The 19,977-nt window shown below is 42.6% G+C and overlaps 1 protein-coding gene across 1 annotated transcript in view; it reads left to right on the plus strand.

The window, feature by feature from the left end:
- Positions 1–19,977, plus strand: part of LOC143113675 (adhesion G protein-coupled receptor D2) — a 54,179-nt gene that overhangs the window by 1,117 nt on the left and 33,085 nt on the right. Inside the window, exons 5-20 of the mRNA XM_076275456.1 lie at positions 249–920; positions 1,822–2,013; positions 2,631–2,677; positions 3,391–3,678; positions 3,804–3,915; positions 4,072–4,212; positions 4,712–4,817; positions 5,407–5,518; positions 5,752–5,807; positions 6,346–6,475; positions 8,659–8,762; positions 9,735–9,837; positions 10,295–10,448; positions 12,252–12,385; positions 12,770–12,885; positions 14,101–14,221. Coding sequence (XP_076131571.1) covers positions 249–920; positions 1,822–2,013; positions 2,631–2,677; positions 3,391–3,678; positions 3,804–3,915; positions 4,072–4,212; positions 4,712–4,817; positions 5,407–5,518; positions 5,752–5,807; positions 6,346–6,475; positions 8,659–8,762; positions 9,735–9,837; positions 10,295–10,448; positions 12,252–12,385; positions 12,770–12,885; positions 14,101–14,221 — 2,588 coding nt within the window. The remainder of the gene's footprint in view (positions 1–248; positions 921–1,821; positions 2,014–2,630; positions 2,678–3,390; positions 3,679–3,803; positions 3,916–4,071; positions 4,213–4,711; positions 4,818–5,406; positions 5,519–5,751; positions 5,808–6,345; positions 6,476–8,658; positions 8,763–9,734; positions 9,838–10,294; positions 10,449–12,251; positions 12,386–12,769; positions 12,886–14,100; positions 14,222–19,977) is intronic.

Here is a 19,977-nt window from a genome sequence, read left to right on the forward strand (position 1 = left end):
AATGTTTCTCCCTCAACATAGGCTTGTGTGTGCTTAATTTGGAAATATGGTGAGTGTGTTTTTGGAGCTGGGATGTTTAAACTGTTAAAAGAGAGAAGAAAGTGTTTCTTTGGTGTTTACAATCGACGTGTGACCACAGGGGGGGCTTATGTAACATTGTTCCATTCATTTATGATACACATTCTCTCTCTCTCTCTCTCTCTCTCTCTCTCTCTCTCTCTCTCTATTCTTTTTTGTTTTTGGTATAGATTTTCAGATGGCCCCAGTGCAATACTCCTTCATTCTGCAGTTTTCGGCACACTCGGACCAGAAGTCGGCTCGCCTGCTGCGCACCTTCCCTCGTATGAACGCGGTGACCATATGCTCCCAGGTCCTCTTTGAACTCGGTTGCCATGGAGTTTCCACTGTGTTCTCTTATTCCATACAGTCATTCGCTAACGAGTTCCAGCTTCAGGCCCAGGTCCCGCCGTTGGAGGAGGGGGAGCCCCTCCAGTTCAAACTGCTGGTGCACGGCAATGTGGCCTTACCGAAGGCGTCGCTCCAGAACGACGGGACCTGGCATTCGGTGTGTGTGAGCTGGAGGTCCGGTGGAGGGACCTGGGAAATCTGGACGGACGGGCTGCTCTTGGACCAGGGCCAAGGCCTCTACCCTGGCGAGGAATTAGGTGGCGGCGGTGTCTTTATTGTAGGCCAGGGGCAAGAAGGTAACGGGCAAGGAAAAAGGTTCCGGAGCGGAGAGGCCTTCTGTGGCAGTGTGACGCAGCTGCACGTTTGGGACCGGGCACTGGACGGACCCGAAATCCTAACCATGGAAAAAGACTGCTCACCCATCTCCCCTGGCCTGCATTATAAGTGGAACGCCTCGCTCCTAGAAATCGAGCCCTCTCTTAGGAATTACTGGGGGAACTCCCCATGTCAAGGTAAAAAAACAGACTAAGGCAAAGAAGGGGGGAAAGGAGGGCGGAGGAAAGTTTTAGGGTGGACTCACTTCATTTGAGCTAGATTACAGCATAGCTCTGCTCGCAAAGCCCTCCTTATGGGTGCACTGTTCAGAGTGGATTCCAACTCTGGCTTTGAGGAAACTTTCCTCCTCCCTCTTCCTCTCTCTCTCTCTCTCTCTCTCTCTCTCTCTCTCTCTTTCTCTTTGTCTTTCTATCTTACTTTATCTTCCACTTCTGTTATTTCTTTTGTTACGCCTTCCTTCCATACTGTCATTCTTTTCCCCTTCTTTTCTGACTGTTCTTTGTCTTTTCCTCTTGTTTTTCTATTGTCAGCTTTCTTCCCCAGCCATTCTGTCATTCTCACTCTCACTCTCATCTCTCTCTCTCTCTCTCTCTCTCTTTTCCTCTTTTCCTAGATTTTCTATCTCTCTCTGTCTATCTCTCACTGTCTGTCTGGACCCATATGAATACAGAGAACATTCGCCAAGTTGTAATTGGCAAACTCAACTCCTAATGGTTGTAAATATTTCATGCATGCTGTAATTCTGAATCCCACCCTTCAAAACAAACTGCTCGCTTCTGACATGGCCCAGAATGGTGAGTAATCGCCCCTCGGCTCTCATGATTCCCTTGGAAGGAGAACATATGGACAGATGTTTAGTACTCTGTATGCATCACTCAGGCGTAAGCGTTCTCCCTCTGGTTCTATGACATCATCGCAAATGATAGAAATCTGCACTTGGCCTACTAGCAATTCCTCTGCTCAAGATCCACACAGATGCTGTTGTTATTTGGAAAAGCTGTCTGTTTTTTGGTATTATGATGACGTTTTTTTGTGTTTATTTATTTTGTTGTATGTGTTTATTTATTTTTTGCACAGGGAACAGCAGCCTGCTCGCCAGCCAGATGTTACTCCCTGAGTTGGACGCAAACTGGCATTATCATAACTTCTCGTCGCGTACTGTCCTCTTTCCCGACAGAGGGGCTTGTGTGACCCTAGATCCACTGAGTGGCAGCTGGGGACTGGATCGGTGCCAGACTCTCAAACAGGGCATCTGCCAGGTTCTGAAATGTAAAGCCATGCTGTGTTCTGCACACACTTTCAAACACACTTATTGGTAGACAAACCTAGCTTTACCCATCTCAGGCACCTGCTTACGATTTGAAAGTAGACAGTGTTTTTTTTCTGGATTCATGATTCCTCTCTGAATCAAATTAGTATTTTACAGCCTTCACCAGTAATAAGCAGAGCATGGAAACATTAAACATTTCTGTTGGTCTTCTTCTTCGCCACTACCTCCAGTTTTGTATGTAAGAAAGTCTTTGACAAATGTTCATTTTCACTGATAGCTTTGACAAAACAAATGGAAGAAATTGGAAATGATTAATGAAAATGATTAATAAATGGCTGGGTAATTAATTGCAGATGGGAGAAATTAAATTAAATGCCAAGTCTAAATATGTTTTGTGTTACAATAATTCTCTTTTCAGTGGCAAGTATGCTTTCAATTTCGCCAAAGTTGGCAAGGTGGCAATATGTTGCTAGAATTAAATTATTATAGTATTGCATCTACAGACAGTGAAGAAGGCAAAGAAATTGTATTCCTATTAGTTTGGCTTTCCCTTTGGACATGTGTATGATAAATGGGTGTTAACATCTCTTTATTTTTTTCCACGCCCTTGTCACAGCTGGGCTGGACGTCTCTAGATTTCCAAGGACTGATTTGTTCTCAAAAGTGAGTGAGGATTCGTTGTCCACATTTGTAAGTTTGAGAGTTCCACCAGCTGGACTTTAACAGGTCACCCAAGTGTCAACAAACATAAGTTTCGCATGCCTTTATTAGTATTTTGCAGTCAGCCTTTGAACCTAATTTATATATTTGAATAAAAAGCTAATGGTTATAATAAATGAAATGGGACTGACAGTAATCCTACCTATTACCAGTAATATTGATAGGATGAATTGCTCTGCACCAATTGCTCCATTTGAAGTATATGTGTTGAGTATTTCTCTTGAGCAGCAAGTAGAATGCATTTGTACTTATTACACATATGGTGGCGGCATGTCTAGATTCTCTCAGTGTCCTCTCACCTCTAGCCAAAAATAACTTGAAAAACCGCACTCCCAAGCTTTTTTCTCTTGTGTATTATATTTTATTGGACCATGTCCACTAACACAGACGCGTTTCGGCCTAAGCCGTCATAAGTGTGACGCTGATGTGACACTGATGACGCACTGATGATGGCTTAGGCCTTAATGCGCCTGTGTTAGCGGTCCAATAAAATATAATACACATGAGAAAAAAGCTTGGGAGTGCGGTTTTTCAAGTTATTTTTGATAGTCCTGTTAACTAGTATCGGAAGTCGTTGTGTTTTGGGAGTTGAGGGCGCCTGCTTCACCACTCTCACCTCTACCCTTCTGTTAATTCTCATTCTCTCTATCCCAAAGGCGATTGAGGAGATTTACTTCAACTCGTCGGCGGCCACGGATCTCTCCAGACTCGGTGACCTCATTGGCGTGCTCCTCAGGGTCCTGGAGACCAGTCCGGGTGTGGTGAAGGCAAAAGATGTGCTGCACCTCACTGAGATGATCGAGCGGGCTGCCTCCGCCCAGATCTACTCTGCCAACGCCTCACGCGAGGCTGTCATGTCTTTAACTACAGACTACTTGAGGCTTGCAAGCGAGATGATTGCCCCAGACATGGCACTCAAGTGGATGGACTCCTCTGAGCCTGAAGTAAGTCAGTCTTATGAAACTCCCCTCAGAAACATGGTAGCTTCTTTATTTGTAATTATATATATATTACACAATAGGTTAATTAACATGCTCTCCTTAATTTTCTCCTTTTGTTTTTCTTATAGACTTCCCCCAAGCCATTTACTATAATACAAAGCATCGACAAGCTGACGTGGGCACTAGCTGATGTGCTATGGGAAGAAGGGAAAAGTTTCACTCTTTCAACTAAAAACATTGGTAAGGAATTAACACTATTTCAGATTAGTCTGCTCTTACAAAAGATACCCTAATTGCAGGTTCTTTGCCCGTCTTGTATCACTGCGCTTTCCATCCTCCAGCATTCTTCCCTTTTCTGTGTCCTTCCTTTCTCCTCTCGGCCTTTGTCTCTCTCAGATGTGCACTTGGAGCCACGCAAGTTAACTCAGATGAGCTGTAGCTGTGTGTACAAGCCGTCTGCATATGGAAGCCAGAGCAGCAGCAGCCAGGATGAGATCCTCATCCCCGACACAGAGGTGCAGAGACTCCATGCTCTAGGTGAGAGCAGCGCAGCACGCAGAGTGATTTACACTTGTACAGTCATAAGCACAAGCATCAGGACCAGGAGCATCTGTTCTTGACAGCAACTTGCAGTACTTCTTCTGTCAGCTCATGTAGAATGCTGTATCTGTGGCACACATCACAATGACCATTGTTGAGGAGACATTGTGCTGACTCTTTACTCTCTGTTGCTTTATAATACCCGGGCTACACCGGGTCTGGAAGTGAAGCATTCCGTTTTCGGAGTGTAAAAATAGTTTTAGAAAACTTGTTTATTTTTTTTAGAATGTACGCACATACTATCACATCTGGAGTAGCCAGTTCCATTGATTACAGTGGAAGCTAATTGTTGCAGCAGACGACCCGCGAAAGGAACGCTTCAGTTATAGCCCATTTTGTCAGGCTTAGCGAAAAGAGAGTTACCAGATTTCAGATTTCTGTTTAGACTCCATATATGCTGCTCCTTGAGTACGACTTGTGCTTTCTTCACTGATAGGCCACAGGAATGTCATGTTCATCCATGCCTACTACAGCCACCTCAAAGACCTTGAGGCTGATGAGGACCAGTCTCCCTCATCAGAAGACATGAAAATTGGTGAAAGGTGGGTATGCTCACTCCATTCTAAGAGCAATGCTATAGGAAATATTTAGGGGGGTTTTTAGCCTGCGTGTTCCTGGTCAACATGTAAACCTTGTTGAAGATACTGTAGTTTGTGCACACAGCTAAATGGCGATGACTTGTACAAATTAGAAACCATGATCATCACTAGTTTATCATATATGTATTACTTGGTTAACTGCATAATTCTCAGTGTTTAACATGAATCACCTTCTATTTTTTCATTGTAATTTAATCACAGTTGAATGTGACTTAAGCACCCTCTAAATAATGTCCCTTCATGATTTGGAGATTTATTTAGAACTGTGTAATCGTGTGATCAGCTAAGTTAGAAGTGTCTAAGAAAAAAACACCCATTGCAAAAATGCGTCAAAAAATTGAAATAGTTTTTAAAAATGATGTTATCCTTGCTAGTAGCATAAGTCATATTCAAATTCATTGTCTTGTGAACCAAACCAGAGCAAAAATATAAGTCACTCTTAATAAAATACAAGTAGATCAGTCTCAGTATGAAAAGTGTGCTATTCCTCAAACACAGCTTGTCTCTGAAGTGTGTTATCCTATCCTCACAGCCCCCAAACTGGTCATTTGTCCTCCGCGGTTATCTCAGCCACTGTTCGAGATGTCTCCAAATCAGCGAACGTCCCCGTGTCTGTCCACTACACCCTGTCCGCCGCAGGCGTGGTAAGCATGCTATCCAGGGTCTTATAAACCACCTGCTTCACTTTCTCCCTGCAGTCCTGGGTCGTAGATATGTCAGAGTATAAGAGATTGTTTGCGATTTCACAACTTGTAAATTTCATGGTGCTTCCCTGGGGATCGGTGCTTGGGCTTAGGGCCTGTTTTGGTCCTGTTGCTCTTGGCTCCAGAGAACAGAAAGGGAGTACAGTGAAAGAAAACATCTGTTTTTGTTATAGGTGGAGTATTCACGACTGGTCACACCCGTGTGCGTGTTCTGGAATTTCAGCCTGATGTAAGTATGACATTCTGCTCTTTTCTGTTCCACCCGGACCCCCGTCCCCTCCGTTGCCATGACTACTCTTTCACTCCCGCTCTCATTTTGAAGAAAGGTTTATTAAAAGTCTGTTTTTTTTCTTTATTTCTTTCTTTTTGCTTTACTCTTTCTGTATTTTCCCCAAACTCTCCCTCAATTTTCTTATCTATCTATCTATCTATCTATCTATCTATCTATCTATCTATCTGTCTATCTGTCTGTCTGTCTGTTTGTCTGTCTGTCTTTTTATCTGTCTGTCTGTCTATCTATCTTTTTATCTGTCTGTCTATCCATCTGTCTTTTTATCCGTTTATCTATATGTCTATCTGTCTGTCTGTCTGTCTGTCTGTCTGTCTGTGTATCTATCTTTTTATCTCCCGGTCTGCTTGCCTGTCCATTCATTCACCCATCTTTGTTTCTTTTCCCCTCTCTGTGTCCACAGTAGAGGGTTTGGTGGTGACACATGCGTGGTAATGTCTCTGAGATAATCCTGCGGCTCCTCTGCTCGTTTGTGCAGGGCCGGTGGCCAGGCTTCCAGCTGGTCCAGTGAAGGCTGCTGGATGACCCAGTCGGACTCTGCCGGCACAACGTGCTTCTGCAACCACACCACCAACTTCGCTGTCCTCATGAATTACTTGGAGGCAACGGTAAAGGGAAAGTCATCTGCCCCAAAATATCAGCTATTGTCTCCATAAATATCAAACGCCTGATGTGGTTCAGAGGCGGGCATGCAGTTTGTCAATGCCAGGGTAACATTCCCCGTCAAATGAAAACCTGGCACAATGCAAATGACTCACTGGTATAATGTTTTTTTTTCCCCCTCTCGATCACAAGATGATCTTTTGTTGACTGCTGGAGGTTGCACGTGTGAGCAATAGCAATAGCTTGGTAAATCCAATAGGTGGCAGTGTTGGCTCAGAGAAAAGTGATGTGGACATTGGTGGCTTCTAGGTGGTTATTTGGATGTGTTACAGTATTTCTCAGTGCTTTGGTGTATTTCTGGAATCATCATTAACATTTGCACAACAGTTAGCGCATTTCTCAAAACAATTAGTGCTAACTGCATTGCATAGTGGATTATCTGCAAATGCACTTTTCCTGCTCAAAATGCTTTGTTTATGTCACAAAAGGAAATATTTATACCAATGAATTGACAGTGCAATCAAAATGACAATTCCTTATGCCATTGTTTATGTCAAGATAGTCAAGATAGTTATAACAGCTAGTTCAACACTTTTGCATGCAATGATTCAAATGATGAAATAAGGTCAATTTGTTTTATAGGGTAGGACTATTCAGCATGAAATCAGTATAGTGCATTTTGACCAACATGACAAAAATGTAAAAAACAGCAGACATTTCTACAAAATCAGTTGCGTGGATGTACCAACGCATTGCTATTTGTTCAAGATGGGGAGAAACTGCTTTAATGATACGCACAAGTGACAAGATGATATTGCGTTTGAACAAGCAGTTTTGGGAATTTCAATTCTGATCTGAGAAATGTGCCAAAGCGACTGAGAAAAACAGTAATGTGTAACTTTGTTGTTTTGAAATAGGAAATAGTGATGCCTTGCACATTGTTCATTAGAAAATATTTACACAGTAAACTGTCATATTGACAACAAGACAAAAGAGTTTGACTATCTTGACATAAACGATGGCATCATGTCTTGTTTCATGCACTGTTTCATTGGCATAAATATTTGCTTTTGAGGCATAAACTAAGCATTTTGAGCAAGATACAGTACATGTTTGTGCAGGTTATCCACTAGTTTGCACTAATTGTTTTGAGAAATGCACTAACTGTTGTGCAAATGTTTATTATGATTTGAGAAATGTGAACCAAAGTGACTGAGAAAAACTATAAGTTTATCAGTAGACGTCTTAACACATTTTTCTCCAGACAATCTAAAGAATGCTTTAGGTGTCTGCCTTATTTATCATCTTTTTCTAAGAGTGTATGTGGTGGGTCTTTTTTTATTTTACAACAGGTCAGGCCTTATGAGCCAAGACATAGTCACACACACTGGCCCTTTTGTCGGCTAAAAATTCGTTGAGAATTTACACAGCGACAAATTTAAGCCATTTGACTGACCAGCCAAACAGTTTTGAGCCGAAAATAGCACGGCTCTTGCACTGACTCTTGGCACTGTCCGGGGGGACTGACTGGCTCATTGAGCTGCAGAGTGAAGGGCCGCCACCACCACCACCACCACCACCACCACCAACCAACCTGCAGCCACCCTGGCACACGCTCTCTTGGGGGGAGACACACTAACCACTTTTGGCTCAGCACTGGCTCTATCACCCACGGAGTCTGTAGTGCTTGGCCTGAGTGTGTGTTTGTGTAAGCGTGTATATGTATATGTATATGTGTGTGTGTGTGTGTGTGTGTGTGTGTGTGTGTGTGTGTGTGTGTGTGTGTGTGTGTGTGTGTGTGTGTGTGTGTGTGTGTGTGTGTGTGCCATCCTCACATTTGAGCGCTCACTGTTAGTCACTGGACATTCTTGGGTTGAGTTTGTGTATATTGGTCTGTTTGTGTGTCCCAACCGATAGAGCATGTTTGTGTGCGTCAAGGTCATCGTTACATCTAAGGTTGTGTGTGTGTGTGTGTGTGTGTGTGTATGTGTGTGTGTGTGTGTGTGTGTGTGTGTGTGTTTGTCACAGACCTGTGTGGTTGTATGTGTGTTTTGGTATATGTGTATCTCTCCCTCTCTCTGCGGTTGTGTCTGTGTGGATTTGTGTGTAATCTCAGGGCAAAGCGAATGCTAATGTCAGCAGTGTGTTTTGACTGGCTGCCTCCTGTCTCCTTTTCCCCCCTCTGCAGTGGAGCCCACAGGAGCAGAGTATTTTGACTAAGCTGACATTCATCGGCTCTGGGGCTTCGCTCTGTGCACTGATGGTGACCTTGATGCTGTTTACTGTACTAGAGTGAGTATCTCTGTGTGTGTGTGTGTGTGTGTGTGTGTCTGTCTGTCTCTGTGTGTGTGTGTGTGTGTGTGTTTGCATGTGTTTGTTGCACAGAGGAAAGCTGCCCCCGAAAAATCATGCTGAGTTGGTGAAAGATGGCTCAGACTCACTGTCTCACTCTCATGAACATACAGACACAAACATATACACATTGAAACAGATACACACACACAGACACACACACCTGGTGCCTAGAGACATATTTTGCCCTGCAATGTGTGCACATGTGCAACTGCTCACACACACACACACACACACTCACACACACACACACACACACACACACACACACACACACACACTCATCTTTGTACAGACAGAAGACATCCCTCTCCTCTCTCCATTTCTCCCTCACACACACACACACACACACACACACACATGCACACACACATACAGACACACACACACACACTCACACACATACACTCACACACCGTGCATCTGCCACTGGTCAATAGTGGCTCAGTTTTAAGGCAGGATCCCTATTGAACTCGGCTAATCTGGTAATTAGTTCACTCTGACCGCACACTCTACCCGCTGCGGTGCCGGCTGAAGTTTTATGGTGACATTACGGCTGCTGTGTAATTAAGTCCAAGGGTCACCCAGGGAGAGGCTAATCAGAGTGGGGCTTCGGGATGGAGGGGTCTGGGCTCTGATGAGGAGACGGATGGCTTGCTCACACTTAATCAGGCGCAGGGCAACAGCACAGCTTACTGAGGAAGGGGTGGACGTGGAGGGAATGAGGGGCCTGGCTCAGATTAACATTCATACATTAAACATTAAAATGGAGGCATGTTGATGCACAGATACACAAGCATATGCGTTGATTGTGACATAATTAACCTTCCCAATTCACAGTAGAATTGTGTGTAATGCTGTGCTTGTTTTTGTGTGATTTTCTTGTAACTTTGCTTCTTTATTACCCCACAGTATTCCCAAGTCTGACCGGACGTCTATACACAAGAATCTGTTCGTTGCTCTTACCTGTGCACAGGTAGTGCTTCTCTGCAGTGGCTCAGCCATCAACAACAAGGTGAGCTCAAAACATAATATATCATGTCCATTAATTGCAAAAAGACAGTGTAAAGTGGTGTTAATTTGGTAGCATTTGCTTTGTCCAAAATACGTAATACAATACAAAAAAAAAACAATATGCTCATGCAACTGGATGTACAGCCAGCATCAAAGATCCTTGATTCACTTCAACCCTCTCTGACAGCATCCTGTGATTTGTTTAAAAGAATGACTACATGTTGTTCTTCTCATTAGTTCTAGTATTTCCATCATTTGCATGTATTGCATCATGTAATCAGAACTGGATGTCATTTGTCCAAACATTCTTGTGTGTCGGGATGTGTTGTTCTTCTCCCCTCCCTCAACATTTCCATCATGTGGAGTCAATACTCTGACATTTTCCATGTGTTTATGTTTGCCTCTGGTCACTGACCTCTGACCCCCTGCCTGTGCTCCTCTGACCCCATGACTCCTAGGTGGCCTGCACGCTGGTGGCGGCCCTTCTGCATCTCTTCTTCATGGCGGCCTTCAGCTGGATGCTGGTGGAGGGCCTGCTGCTCTGGAGCAAAGTGGTGACGGTCAACCTGAGCGAGGACCGGCACATGAAATACTACTATCTTATTGGCTGGGGTAAGGAGCTGCTCTCTGACTTAGTGTCTTATTTTTCCCACACTCTATATTGTCATCTTCTCAGTCTTCTCATCTTCTCAATCTTCTCTGTTTCCTCTCTCTTTAAACACGCTTGACATATTAAGATCATTGTCGGCTTGAAGGCTGTATCTAATTGTTCTGGAAGAAGACATCAATATTTTACTTGAAAACTCTGTCCCAAAGCGGCAGCCCTTTCGTATAGTTCTTTTGGAACCCTTTTGCTTATTGTGTGTCCAAGATGTTTCCGTTCCAACTGCCTGCAAGGGTCTCTTTTTTTCTAAATGAGGTTCTGTTATGAACATTCAACTTCTGAGTAAAGAGTTGAAATATTTATTATATTTATATTTACATTAACATTCATTCATTTAGCTGGCACTTTTGTCCAAACCAATTTACAAAAAAATAGAGAAGAAGTTACAATGTGTATAAGAGACAATAGTGTAAAAATGTTGAGTACTATACATTGTATTTTAAGTCTGTAAGCTGAACGGCTCACTTTTAAAAAGCTTGCTTGAGGTTTGAACACGAGGGCACTAATTTGAATCTGTAGTGTATGCTGAGTTCTGTGCTGCAGAAAACAGGCAATATTCAATTTATTGACACATTGCATGGCGCAATGTGGCAGATATCGTTTGAGTAATTTGTAGCATTTTATTTAACTTCTAGAGAAACATGATGGAAGTTGACTTTAAATGAGAATTTATCATCTATGATTTTTAGACGTTAAATGGATAAACTATCACTTTAAATGAATTCATGTGCTCAGAACTTCCTTGTCTGTGTGCTCTGTCCCTTGTGTAGTGTGGGGTTGCGCGTTATTGAGTTCATTAAATTAGTTAGTGCTTTGGACTTGTAACCGGAGGTTTGCCGGTTCGAACCCCGGCCAGTAGGCACGGCTGAAGTGCCCTTGAGCAAGGCACCTAACCCCTCACTGCTCCCCGAGCGCCGCTGTTGTTGCAGGCAGCTCACTGCGCCGGGAGTAGTGTGTGCTTCACCTCACTGTGTGCTCACTGTGTGCTGAGTGTGTTTCACTAATTCACGGATTGGGATAAATGCCAAATTTCCCTCACGGGATCAAAAGAGTATATATACTTATACTTATACTTATACTTATACATTGTGTATCATACAAATTAGAACCCTAAGAGTCCCTAATACTTCAGCTAAAGATTCCTCCTGTAATCATTATGCAGAGACATCCGCTCGAATCACATACATTGATCAATGAACACATAGTGTTAATAGTGCAGAGAACCTTGCGACCATTATTTATTGGTTTCTCAAAATTAGGAGTGAATTCGATAAAGCAATTTGGTGTCTAAATGCCAATGCAAGTCAGTCTTAAGTGCTTGATTGAATTGAACCCAGTGGTCTTTAGATCTTGCTGTCAGCAGTTAGTTCTCCAGTTAGTCTTGAGATGCGTTTAAAGGCTTTTCCTGTAAATGAGAGATTTCCATCGCTGCAGGGGATGAGTGATCATGTATCGAAGAAATGTTTAGGTATGCCTGGTCAGCCTACAGTGGTTTTGCAGTTTATTTGTGTGTGTGTATGTATGTATAATATACTGTACTAAGAGATATGTTTGCATGCATGTGAGTGTGAATGAGAGAGCTGTTGTATGCAGTGCACATCTGCTTGTTTTCTTTTAGTGCTTTAGTGTTTTTGTATGTAGCTTCTTGGCTATGTGTATTTTTTCCCCCTCATTCTTCACAAACTATGGAATATTATGAGTTTTAAAACCAAAAACGTACTAAAGTGGAGCTGACCTGCACTGTGTGACAGGGCTACCAGTACTCATCGTCACCATCACACTGGCCTCGGCCTCCGGGCGGTACGCTGCAGATGGACACTGCTGGCTGAGCGTGCAGAATGGGGTCATCTGGGGCTTTGCCGGCCCCGTCATCTTCATCATCATGGTGAGACTCCATCCAGCCACTCCAGAGGGAAAGCCCTCTGTGACAGGGACAGATGTAATTTAGCAGTTTGAAGAAGATGAGCTGCTCTCTCTTTCTCTCTCTCCCTCTCTCTCTCTCTCTCTCTCTCTCTCACTCTTTTCTTTCTCTCTGATAATTGAAACTAGACCTTGGTGTTGCGATTGCCATACTCAAGTAGTTGAGCTATTGAATTGATCAAAGAGTCTTATTGCATGGAGGTCCTTTGCATTCTCCTTGGGAAAACTTTTCAAATACTTATGATGGCAGTGGCACAGTCTTTTTGATTGCTTTTTCACTTCAATGTCAGTGTCTGTATCTATGTGGCTGGGTGCACGCACTGACCTTTGGTGATGTCGGTGTGTTCAGGTGAACATCATGGTGCTGGCTCGTGTGGTAGGGATCACTATCACCACGGCCAAGAGGAGATCTCTGATGATGGCCGTCAACAGCAGTCCCATGGAACAGGCCTACGAGCAGAGCCGGTTTGTTGTTCTCTCTTACTCACTCTGCCTTATATTCTCTTGTTGCTTTGTTTTTTAAATTAATTAAATGTCATTAATTAATTAATTTTCCTGTCTTTCTCACTTCACTCAACATTTGTTCTCTCAATGTTTGTTTCTTTGTGTAAAGTTCATATGAGATTGATTGTGCACGTTCTCTTTCTCACTCACCACATGGGGGCGATGTTTCATCTTTCTTCTCGACAGGCACGCTCACACATGACAGGCCAGCTCAGTGTTCTCCGCGTCTGTTTCCTCGTCCTTGTTTACTGATATTTCGTTCTGAAGCGTTAGGCATTTCCTCGTATCACGAACGTGATGACTGAAATCTCTTCCCCCGAGTCAATGATTTATCCTCCCTTGCTTTCCATTACTCTGGGTTGGGTTGATGCGGTGGAATCAGTTAACAAGGCAACTTTGCTGAAAGGTGCTCCCATGTCAGGTATACTTAGTTCCCTTTTACTCACATCCTCAATGAAAAGATAAATAAAACAACTACCCCCCCCTCCACACACACACACACATCTTACCTAATCCACACAAATTACACTTTCAGAAACACATATTTAGCTAATAACCCCTGTCCAAACTGTCGGAAGAGTGCGTCTACGGTATTTGTTATTTTTCAGGAGGCACATCAATGGGCACTCTATGCGTGGGAGGCTGAGTAAAGAGCGTCGAGCGTTTCTGTTGGCTGCCACAGCAGGGCAAGTGGAAAATAAAACACACACACACACACACACACACACACACACCTCCCTGGTGCGGGCCCTGGCCTCGCCCGCAGCTGGTTTGCTTTAGCGGTCACCTGAACGGGAAGGTAATTTCATACTAAACAGAATTAAGGCAGATTTAGTGTGGAAATTGTCACAATGTGAGTTTAACCAGCGGCTCCTGTTGTGCTTGGATTGACCCCCTCCCAGGCCTGTGCCAGCCTGTCCTGTTTTACCAGGGCCTCGAGTGAGAACGAGAGAGCCCGAAACAGGCTGCCCAAAAAGAGAGAGAGGAAGAGAGAAAACCAGTGGGAAAGATGGTCGGTGTGTCTGTGTGTGTGTGTGTATTTGTGTGTGTGTGTGTGTGTGTGTGTGGGTGGGTGGGTGCGGCGTGTTGGGTGAGACTGTGTCTTTTAGCTGGTTGCCCAGTTACTCCCAGATGGGCCTGACTGTTCTCTGTGTGTGTGTGTGTGTATTTGTGCAGGGCAGCCGTGAAAGCCGTGCTGGTGCTTCTGCCAATCCTGGGCCTGACCTGGCTGTGTGGGGTGCTCGTGCCCTTCTCCATAGTCATGGCATACATTTTTGTGATCCTCAACTCTCTGCAGGTTAGTGTGTGTGAATGTGTATGTGTCTGGGTCTGGGTCGCTTCCTCTGTGTGTATGTCTGTGCATATGTGTGTGTGTGTATGGGTGAGTGTGTGTGTGTGTGTGAGGTCATTTAGAAGCACACACACACACACACACACACACACTCTACTGTGTGCTCTGTCCTGTGGTGACTTTTTGTGCTCGGGTGTTTGGAGAGTGTTGCTCTGTTTGTTGTCCGGTTTGTAATCAAAAGGCGGCTCCTCAGCTGCATAACGCAGAGCCGAGCCGACCAGCAAGAGAGATGTGCAGGCAGCACAGATAGGAGTGGCGTCCGCGTCTCTGTGCTGGCTGGGCTGATGCGTCTAAAGCCTTGACACAAAGCAGTAAGGGAGGGAAACATACCGGCATTTTTGCAATAAAGATGGTGTACTTTTCTTTGTCAAAGTACCTGACACCGCTTCTCTGAAAAGTTTAACAATATTGAATTGTAGTAGGCTTTGTCTCAATTAGTCAATGAGTGCAAGACGTCTGTTGTCATGTTTTGCAAAATAATTATTAGCTATTATTACATTTATAACCTTTAATATTTGCAGATGTTTTGAATATTATCTGCTTTTGAAATATTTATATTTAGACAATAGTTGAACTTTTTGCAAATAGAATTATCGGCTGTACATTAAATACTCATATGTGTATACATGGTTTTTCCATATCATACTGTAGTAATATTGTCGCCATTAGTCGACATCTCACTCTCTGCAGTCCTGAAACTAACACCCGTGTATGTGTGTTTGTGTGTGTGTGTGTGTGTGTGTGTGTCATATGCAACCTATAATTCATCCAGCTACTAATGAGACGTTACTGAGCATAACATGAAATTTAGCTAAGTTATTGATTTATGATCGTGCATTATTCAGGCAGAGAGGAAAATTGACAGACATGTACGGATCCATAATAAATGACACTTACAGCGAGAGAATACTATACTGCAAGCAAGAGCAATTTTCCCGAACACACAATGTGATATTGAATGTGCCGAGCAAAATAATTTATAATATGGCTTAAAATGGATATTTATTTACAGTAAAATGATATTGTGGGGTGTAAGTGCCAGCACACATTTCCATCTGAGAAAATGATTAGACCTTGTTTACTGTATCAGTTGTCATACCAAAAATGCAGCCGTGCCAAATGCATCACAGAGTGGTTAGAAAGGGGAAGGGAACTATCTGTTAAAAGATTTAATGATTTAATGAGCATTTCATTTCTGTAAATTCTGTCAGTTGTCATTTGTTGATTTTTAGATCTATCCAGATGAAGTCCCACAATGATAGATGATGTAAAGCTTTTTCTAAAACATTTTCACATGTATAGAATAATGTTTTAACAAACTTTCTACTATTGTGCCAAATTGTATGTCAAATCGCATACAGAAAAAAAAAACCTTGACATTAAGAAACAGCTTAAGTAATAGGTTTGGCTTTGACATTGCATATTTCACATTAGGAAAGTGACAAGTCACACGCACACACACACACACACACACACACACACACACACACATAGCACACGCACACACACACACAGACGGCTGTCCACTCCCTTGTGCTGCTACTGCTTTTCGTATCCTGTGTAGGCAATTTGTAGCAGCCGCTAATCAGTTGTATCTTTAATAGAGCTATATATTCCACATGAAATCAATAGAGATTTAGCTGGAGTCAGATCATTAGGCATCACACTATAAATAGTTCAGCTTCCTCCACATCTAATTACTTTTTCTCATCTGAACAAATTATGAATGCAGTCCATAGTGGAAATGAAGCCACTACTTTGCTGGACTAGTGTGTAGATTCATTATTACTGTATGGGAAAACCCTCTACAGTATGATCTGCAGTGGAGCAGTGCCTCTTTGTGTGCTTCTCGTTTAGCAAATACACTGATGTCCCAGTATGTCTCTTTAGTGTACGGTTTTGATTAGATTAGTTAATCTGATTGTAAATCAGTATTTCAGTGCACACTGATAATGCTTCACAGAATGGCTTGTAGTCTGTGTTTAGCTTCAGTTTTCGGATGAGGGATTCCCAAAGTTTTCAATGAATAGTTTAGTGTAATCTGAGACTTGAAATAACCTGGCTGAAGGTTGCAGGTATTTGCTGGTGATGTAGTCATTCAGAAGGCAGAAATAGCATATTCTACATTTAGTTTGACTAGTTCAACTATATAATGCAATAACCTTGTGTCATTTTTTATGTTTCCTCACATCTGAGAAACATTTTTTGGACATCATGTCACATTTTTCTGTGTGAAAGAAAGACAGGGAGAGATAAATGGGAAGGAAGTGCAAATAATCCTTCAAAAAAAGTCTCAAAGGGCTGGCCTGAAAAAGATGACGGAAATACATGGCATGCTTTCTCTGATCCATTTTAATTGTGCAGACAGAATGTGCCAGACCTTTTCCAAAGGAACACAGAAGTAAAACCTACCAAAGTGTTCAGAGAGTTCACTCTCTGTCTGGTACTAAAACCTGGACTACCTCACAAATCTCCATTATCTAAATCTTAAATTACATTCAAAGATCTCACAGTACTCTGCCTGATATTAGGCACCTTAAGTGTTTTATTGGTTGCACTAAGACTTAATGAGCTCAGTCCTGAAACGTTTCAATGAATGATGACCATTAATAAAATAAACACATTTAGCCTGCATGGCACACATAAACTCCAGGCATCGTGGTAAGGAAATCCAGCTCTTGTTTTCTGTTATTGTATTTTCAATAGGTAGCAGAGGCAACATAAAACTTAAGCTGCAGGCTTTTACTGTTAAATCAATAAAACAGATAATGTTGACAAGCGCCTTTCATTGCCCACAGTCCCTACCGCTTGCTTGACAAGATTGTTTGAGTGTTTACAGGAGTGTTTCTTCTCCTTGGTTTTCAAACGGACACAGTTGTAAACAAAAGGCGCACCTTGTGATAGCTTTTTTTTTTCATTTTACATTTTTGTGTGCTCATTTGTGTCCAATTTCCTCAGCAGATTTTAAACATCTGGACAGCTGAAACATCTGCTGTTACTCTTGATATTTATTTCAATATGAAAGAAGAAGTTGGAGGCATTTGATGCTCATATGTACAGTATTCTGAGCTCCTCCATGAGGAGTTTTGTGGATTCATTTCAGATGCTATGCAAAATACATGTAATTGGAGTGTGATAAAAAAAACATCAATAATGATTTATGATTATTGACTAAATAATTAGCCTTGCAGTCTTTAAAGATCCCTCCATGCAGACTACGTGTCTGGCATGAAATTCACTTTGTAATAGTTAACAGAACAAAATATCAATTTGCAATGCTATAACTCGGATGTGTAGCCAGATATCTGCATTCAGTTAGGAAGTTTCCACTGTCCTACGAGGAGACACACTAGGGCAACTGGCATTAACTTTCACTTGTCGAATTGATTTTGTCTTTTCAATTATATTTATGAACTTGCACCCCATAAATGCAGCCATGCTTCATATGCTCTTAGATATAAATAGTGTGTTCTTGTGTGTGTGTGTGTGTGTGTGTGTGCGCGCATGTGTGTGTGTGTGTGTGTGTGTGTGTGTGTGTGTGTGTGTGTGTGTGTGTGTGTGTGGCTTCATTTGACCATAAATCCCCCAACCCTCCGTCATCCAATCTCGCTGCAATGTCATTCAAAAGCTTGGCTCTATCCATTACTGTGGGATAATAGCCTCCTGGCTCTGCATTGGCCACTGGATTATTAGACCATAATTTAAAACTATCAATAACTTTGAGCATATTGGTGCAAAGTTGGGGTGTGTGTGTGTGGGGGGGGGGCATTGAGGTAGAATGGAAGTGGGCAGATAATTGATGTCAAATCAAGTCTGTCGTTCTTGGAAATTTCATAGAGAAAGCATTTGTATAAATGTAGCAGTTCTCATGATTTCTCTCATGAATGTTTAAGGGCTTTAATTACAGTTGTTTTAAGTGTGCAGCGTTTGATGTGATGGATGTAGTCTTTACGGGCATCTGAATGACTACCACAAGGGGGCAATATCAATTCAGTTCCTTAGTGTTTTTCCTCCTCTTAATATGAGTCATTAAAGTTTGCTAAGATCAATTGCCCTATTTTATATGACTGGCTGTTGAGCTTCCTGGAAATGATATCCTTTTCCTCAGCTTGTGTGAAAAAATAAATATTTAGTTCCAATCCAATCTGAAGAAACCTCTGGAACCAGAATGATCTTAGTTACCATGATTTACTTAGTATAAATTTATGACCGCTATACTACACTGACATTATGGCAAAACTTTCTTTCCTTTGATTGTCTTTTTCTTAAGTATCAAGTTCAGAAATTTCTTTTCTTCCAATTTCATGGCCACCTCAGAAAATTGTCAGTCAAGTTATTTTCCTCGACAGCATTTAACATGCTAAAAATCATAAATCAGTAGAGGTTGCACATCATACTTCAACTTTATGTTAGATATAAAAGAGAGGTTGGCTGATAATAAGTTATCTGATAAGACTATAACAAGAAGTATCCATTTATGTAAATAAATTCACCACCTTTCTTATTCTAATTTCTGAAGTAACTTAAGAAACTGTACCTTTCAAAAATTGAGAATGGGTCAAAATAATTATTACATTCTGCCCTAGGTGTCAATCAAGGGTTCAAAGATATTAATTTGTATAGTAAATGATAATATAATTATCTGAATCCCTTGAACGAAGGACATGGAGTCTCAGCACCTAAGGTATCACCAAAACCAAGAGAGTTACAGCTGCATCACTTTCAAGAGTGGCATATTTAGATTAAGCCTGCCAAAATAGAATCCGATCCGATCTAGTTGAAAAGGATGTAGTGCACTTTTTTGATGAGAAGAAAAATTGCACACGTTGTTAATCCTTGGCGGGGAAAAAAAGATGTGTCTGATGATATTACAGAATGATTAAAAAAACAATTATAACAGTAATTCCTGGAACAGCCAGTCTAATAGAGGGGAAAAGAGGGTTACTCCTCTCACGCACACACTGCAGCAGCTGGCTGTGGCTAACTGTGTCTGGCACGCCGGCGCGTCTGTGTGATGAGTGCGAATAGCGGGACAGAACCCTACCGGCCAGGCTGGGCCAGGCCTTGTCCCTCACAGCTCTCTCAGCTGTTGCAGCTGTGTGGCGTCTTCAGTGCCCTCTCCAGGCTGCACCCCCTCCACCGCCCCCCCCCCCCCCACCCCTGTCCTCAGTGCAGGCCACCCTTGTGCCTTTTTCTCTGTGCCACTTTTTTTTTTTTCTTCTTTTTTTTTTCATCCCCTCCTCTATTCGGAATGGGCTGTGGATGCCAGGGCACCTCCAGTGTGGACGCCCTGGAAGGGTGCCATTTTCTCAGTGTTTTCTGAGCCCCCCCCCCCCCCTCTCGCACACACACACACACACACACACATACACACACACACACACACACACACACACACACACACACACACAGAAAGATAAAGCAAGGGGTTATTTTAATTCACTCAGCACAGACAGCAACAAAAGCAAAACAAGAGTGTGGTTTCCCAGACAGGTGTCCACTGGCATGAACCCCTGTCAACCTAGGGGACAGCAACATACCGAACAAAAAATACAAATGGCTCTGTCTGTCGGTCCCCGTTGCCCTTCACAGTCAGAGTACCAGGGAAATGTTTTTCATTTCCAATTGTTGAAGATGGCAGGAAAATGTGTATCCCCTTTGGCATCAAAGAAAGCTGGTCTCTCTGTGGACACGTTTTAGAT

Source organism: Alosa pseudoharengus, unplaced genomic scaffold (genome assembly GCF_046254945.1).
Source record: "Alosa pseudoharengus isolate Yale_2024_CS ecotype anadromous, Long Island Sound unplaced genomic scaffold, YU_APseudo_1.1 YU_APseudo_1.1_scf_11, whole genome shotgun sequence".
In the NCBI taxonomy this organism is placed as follows: domain Eukaryota; kingdom Metazoa; phylum Chordata; class Actinopteri; order Clupeiformes; family Clupeidae; genus Alosa; species Alosa pseudoharengus.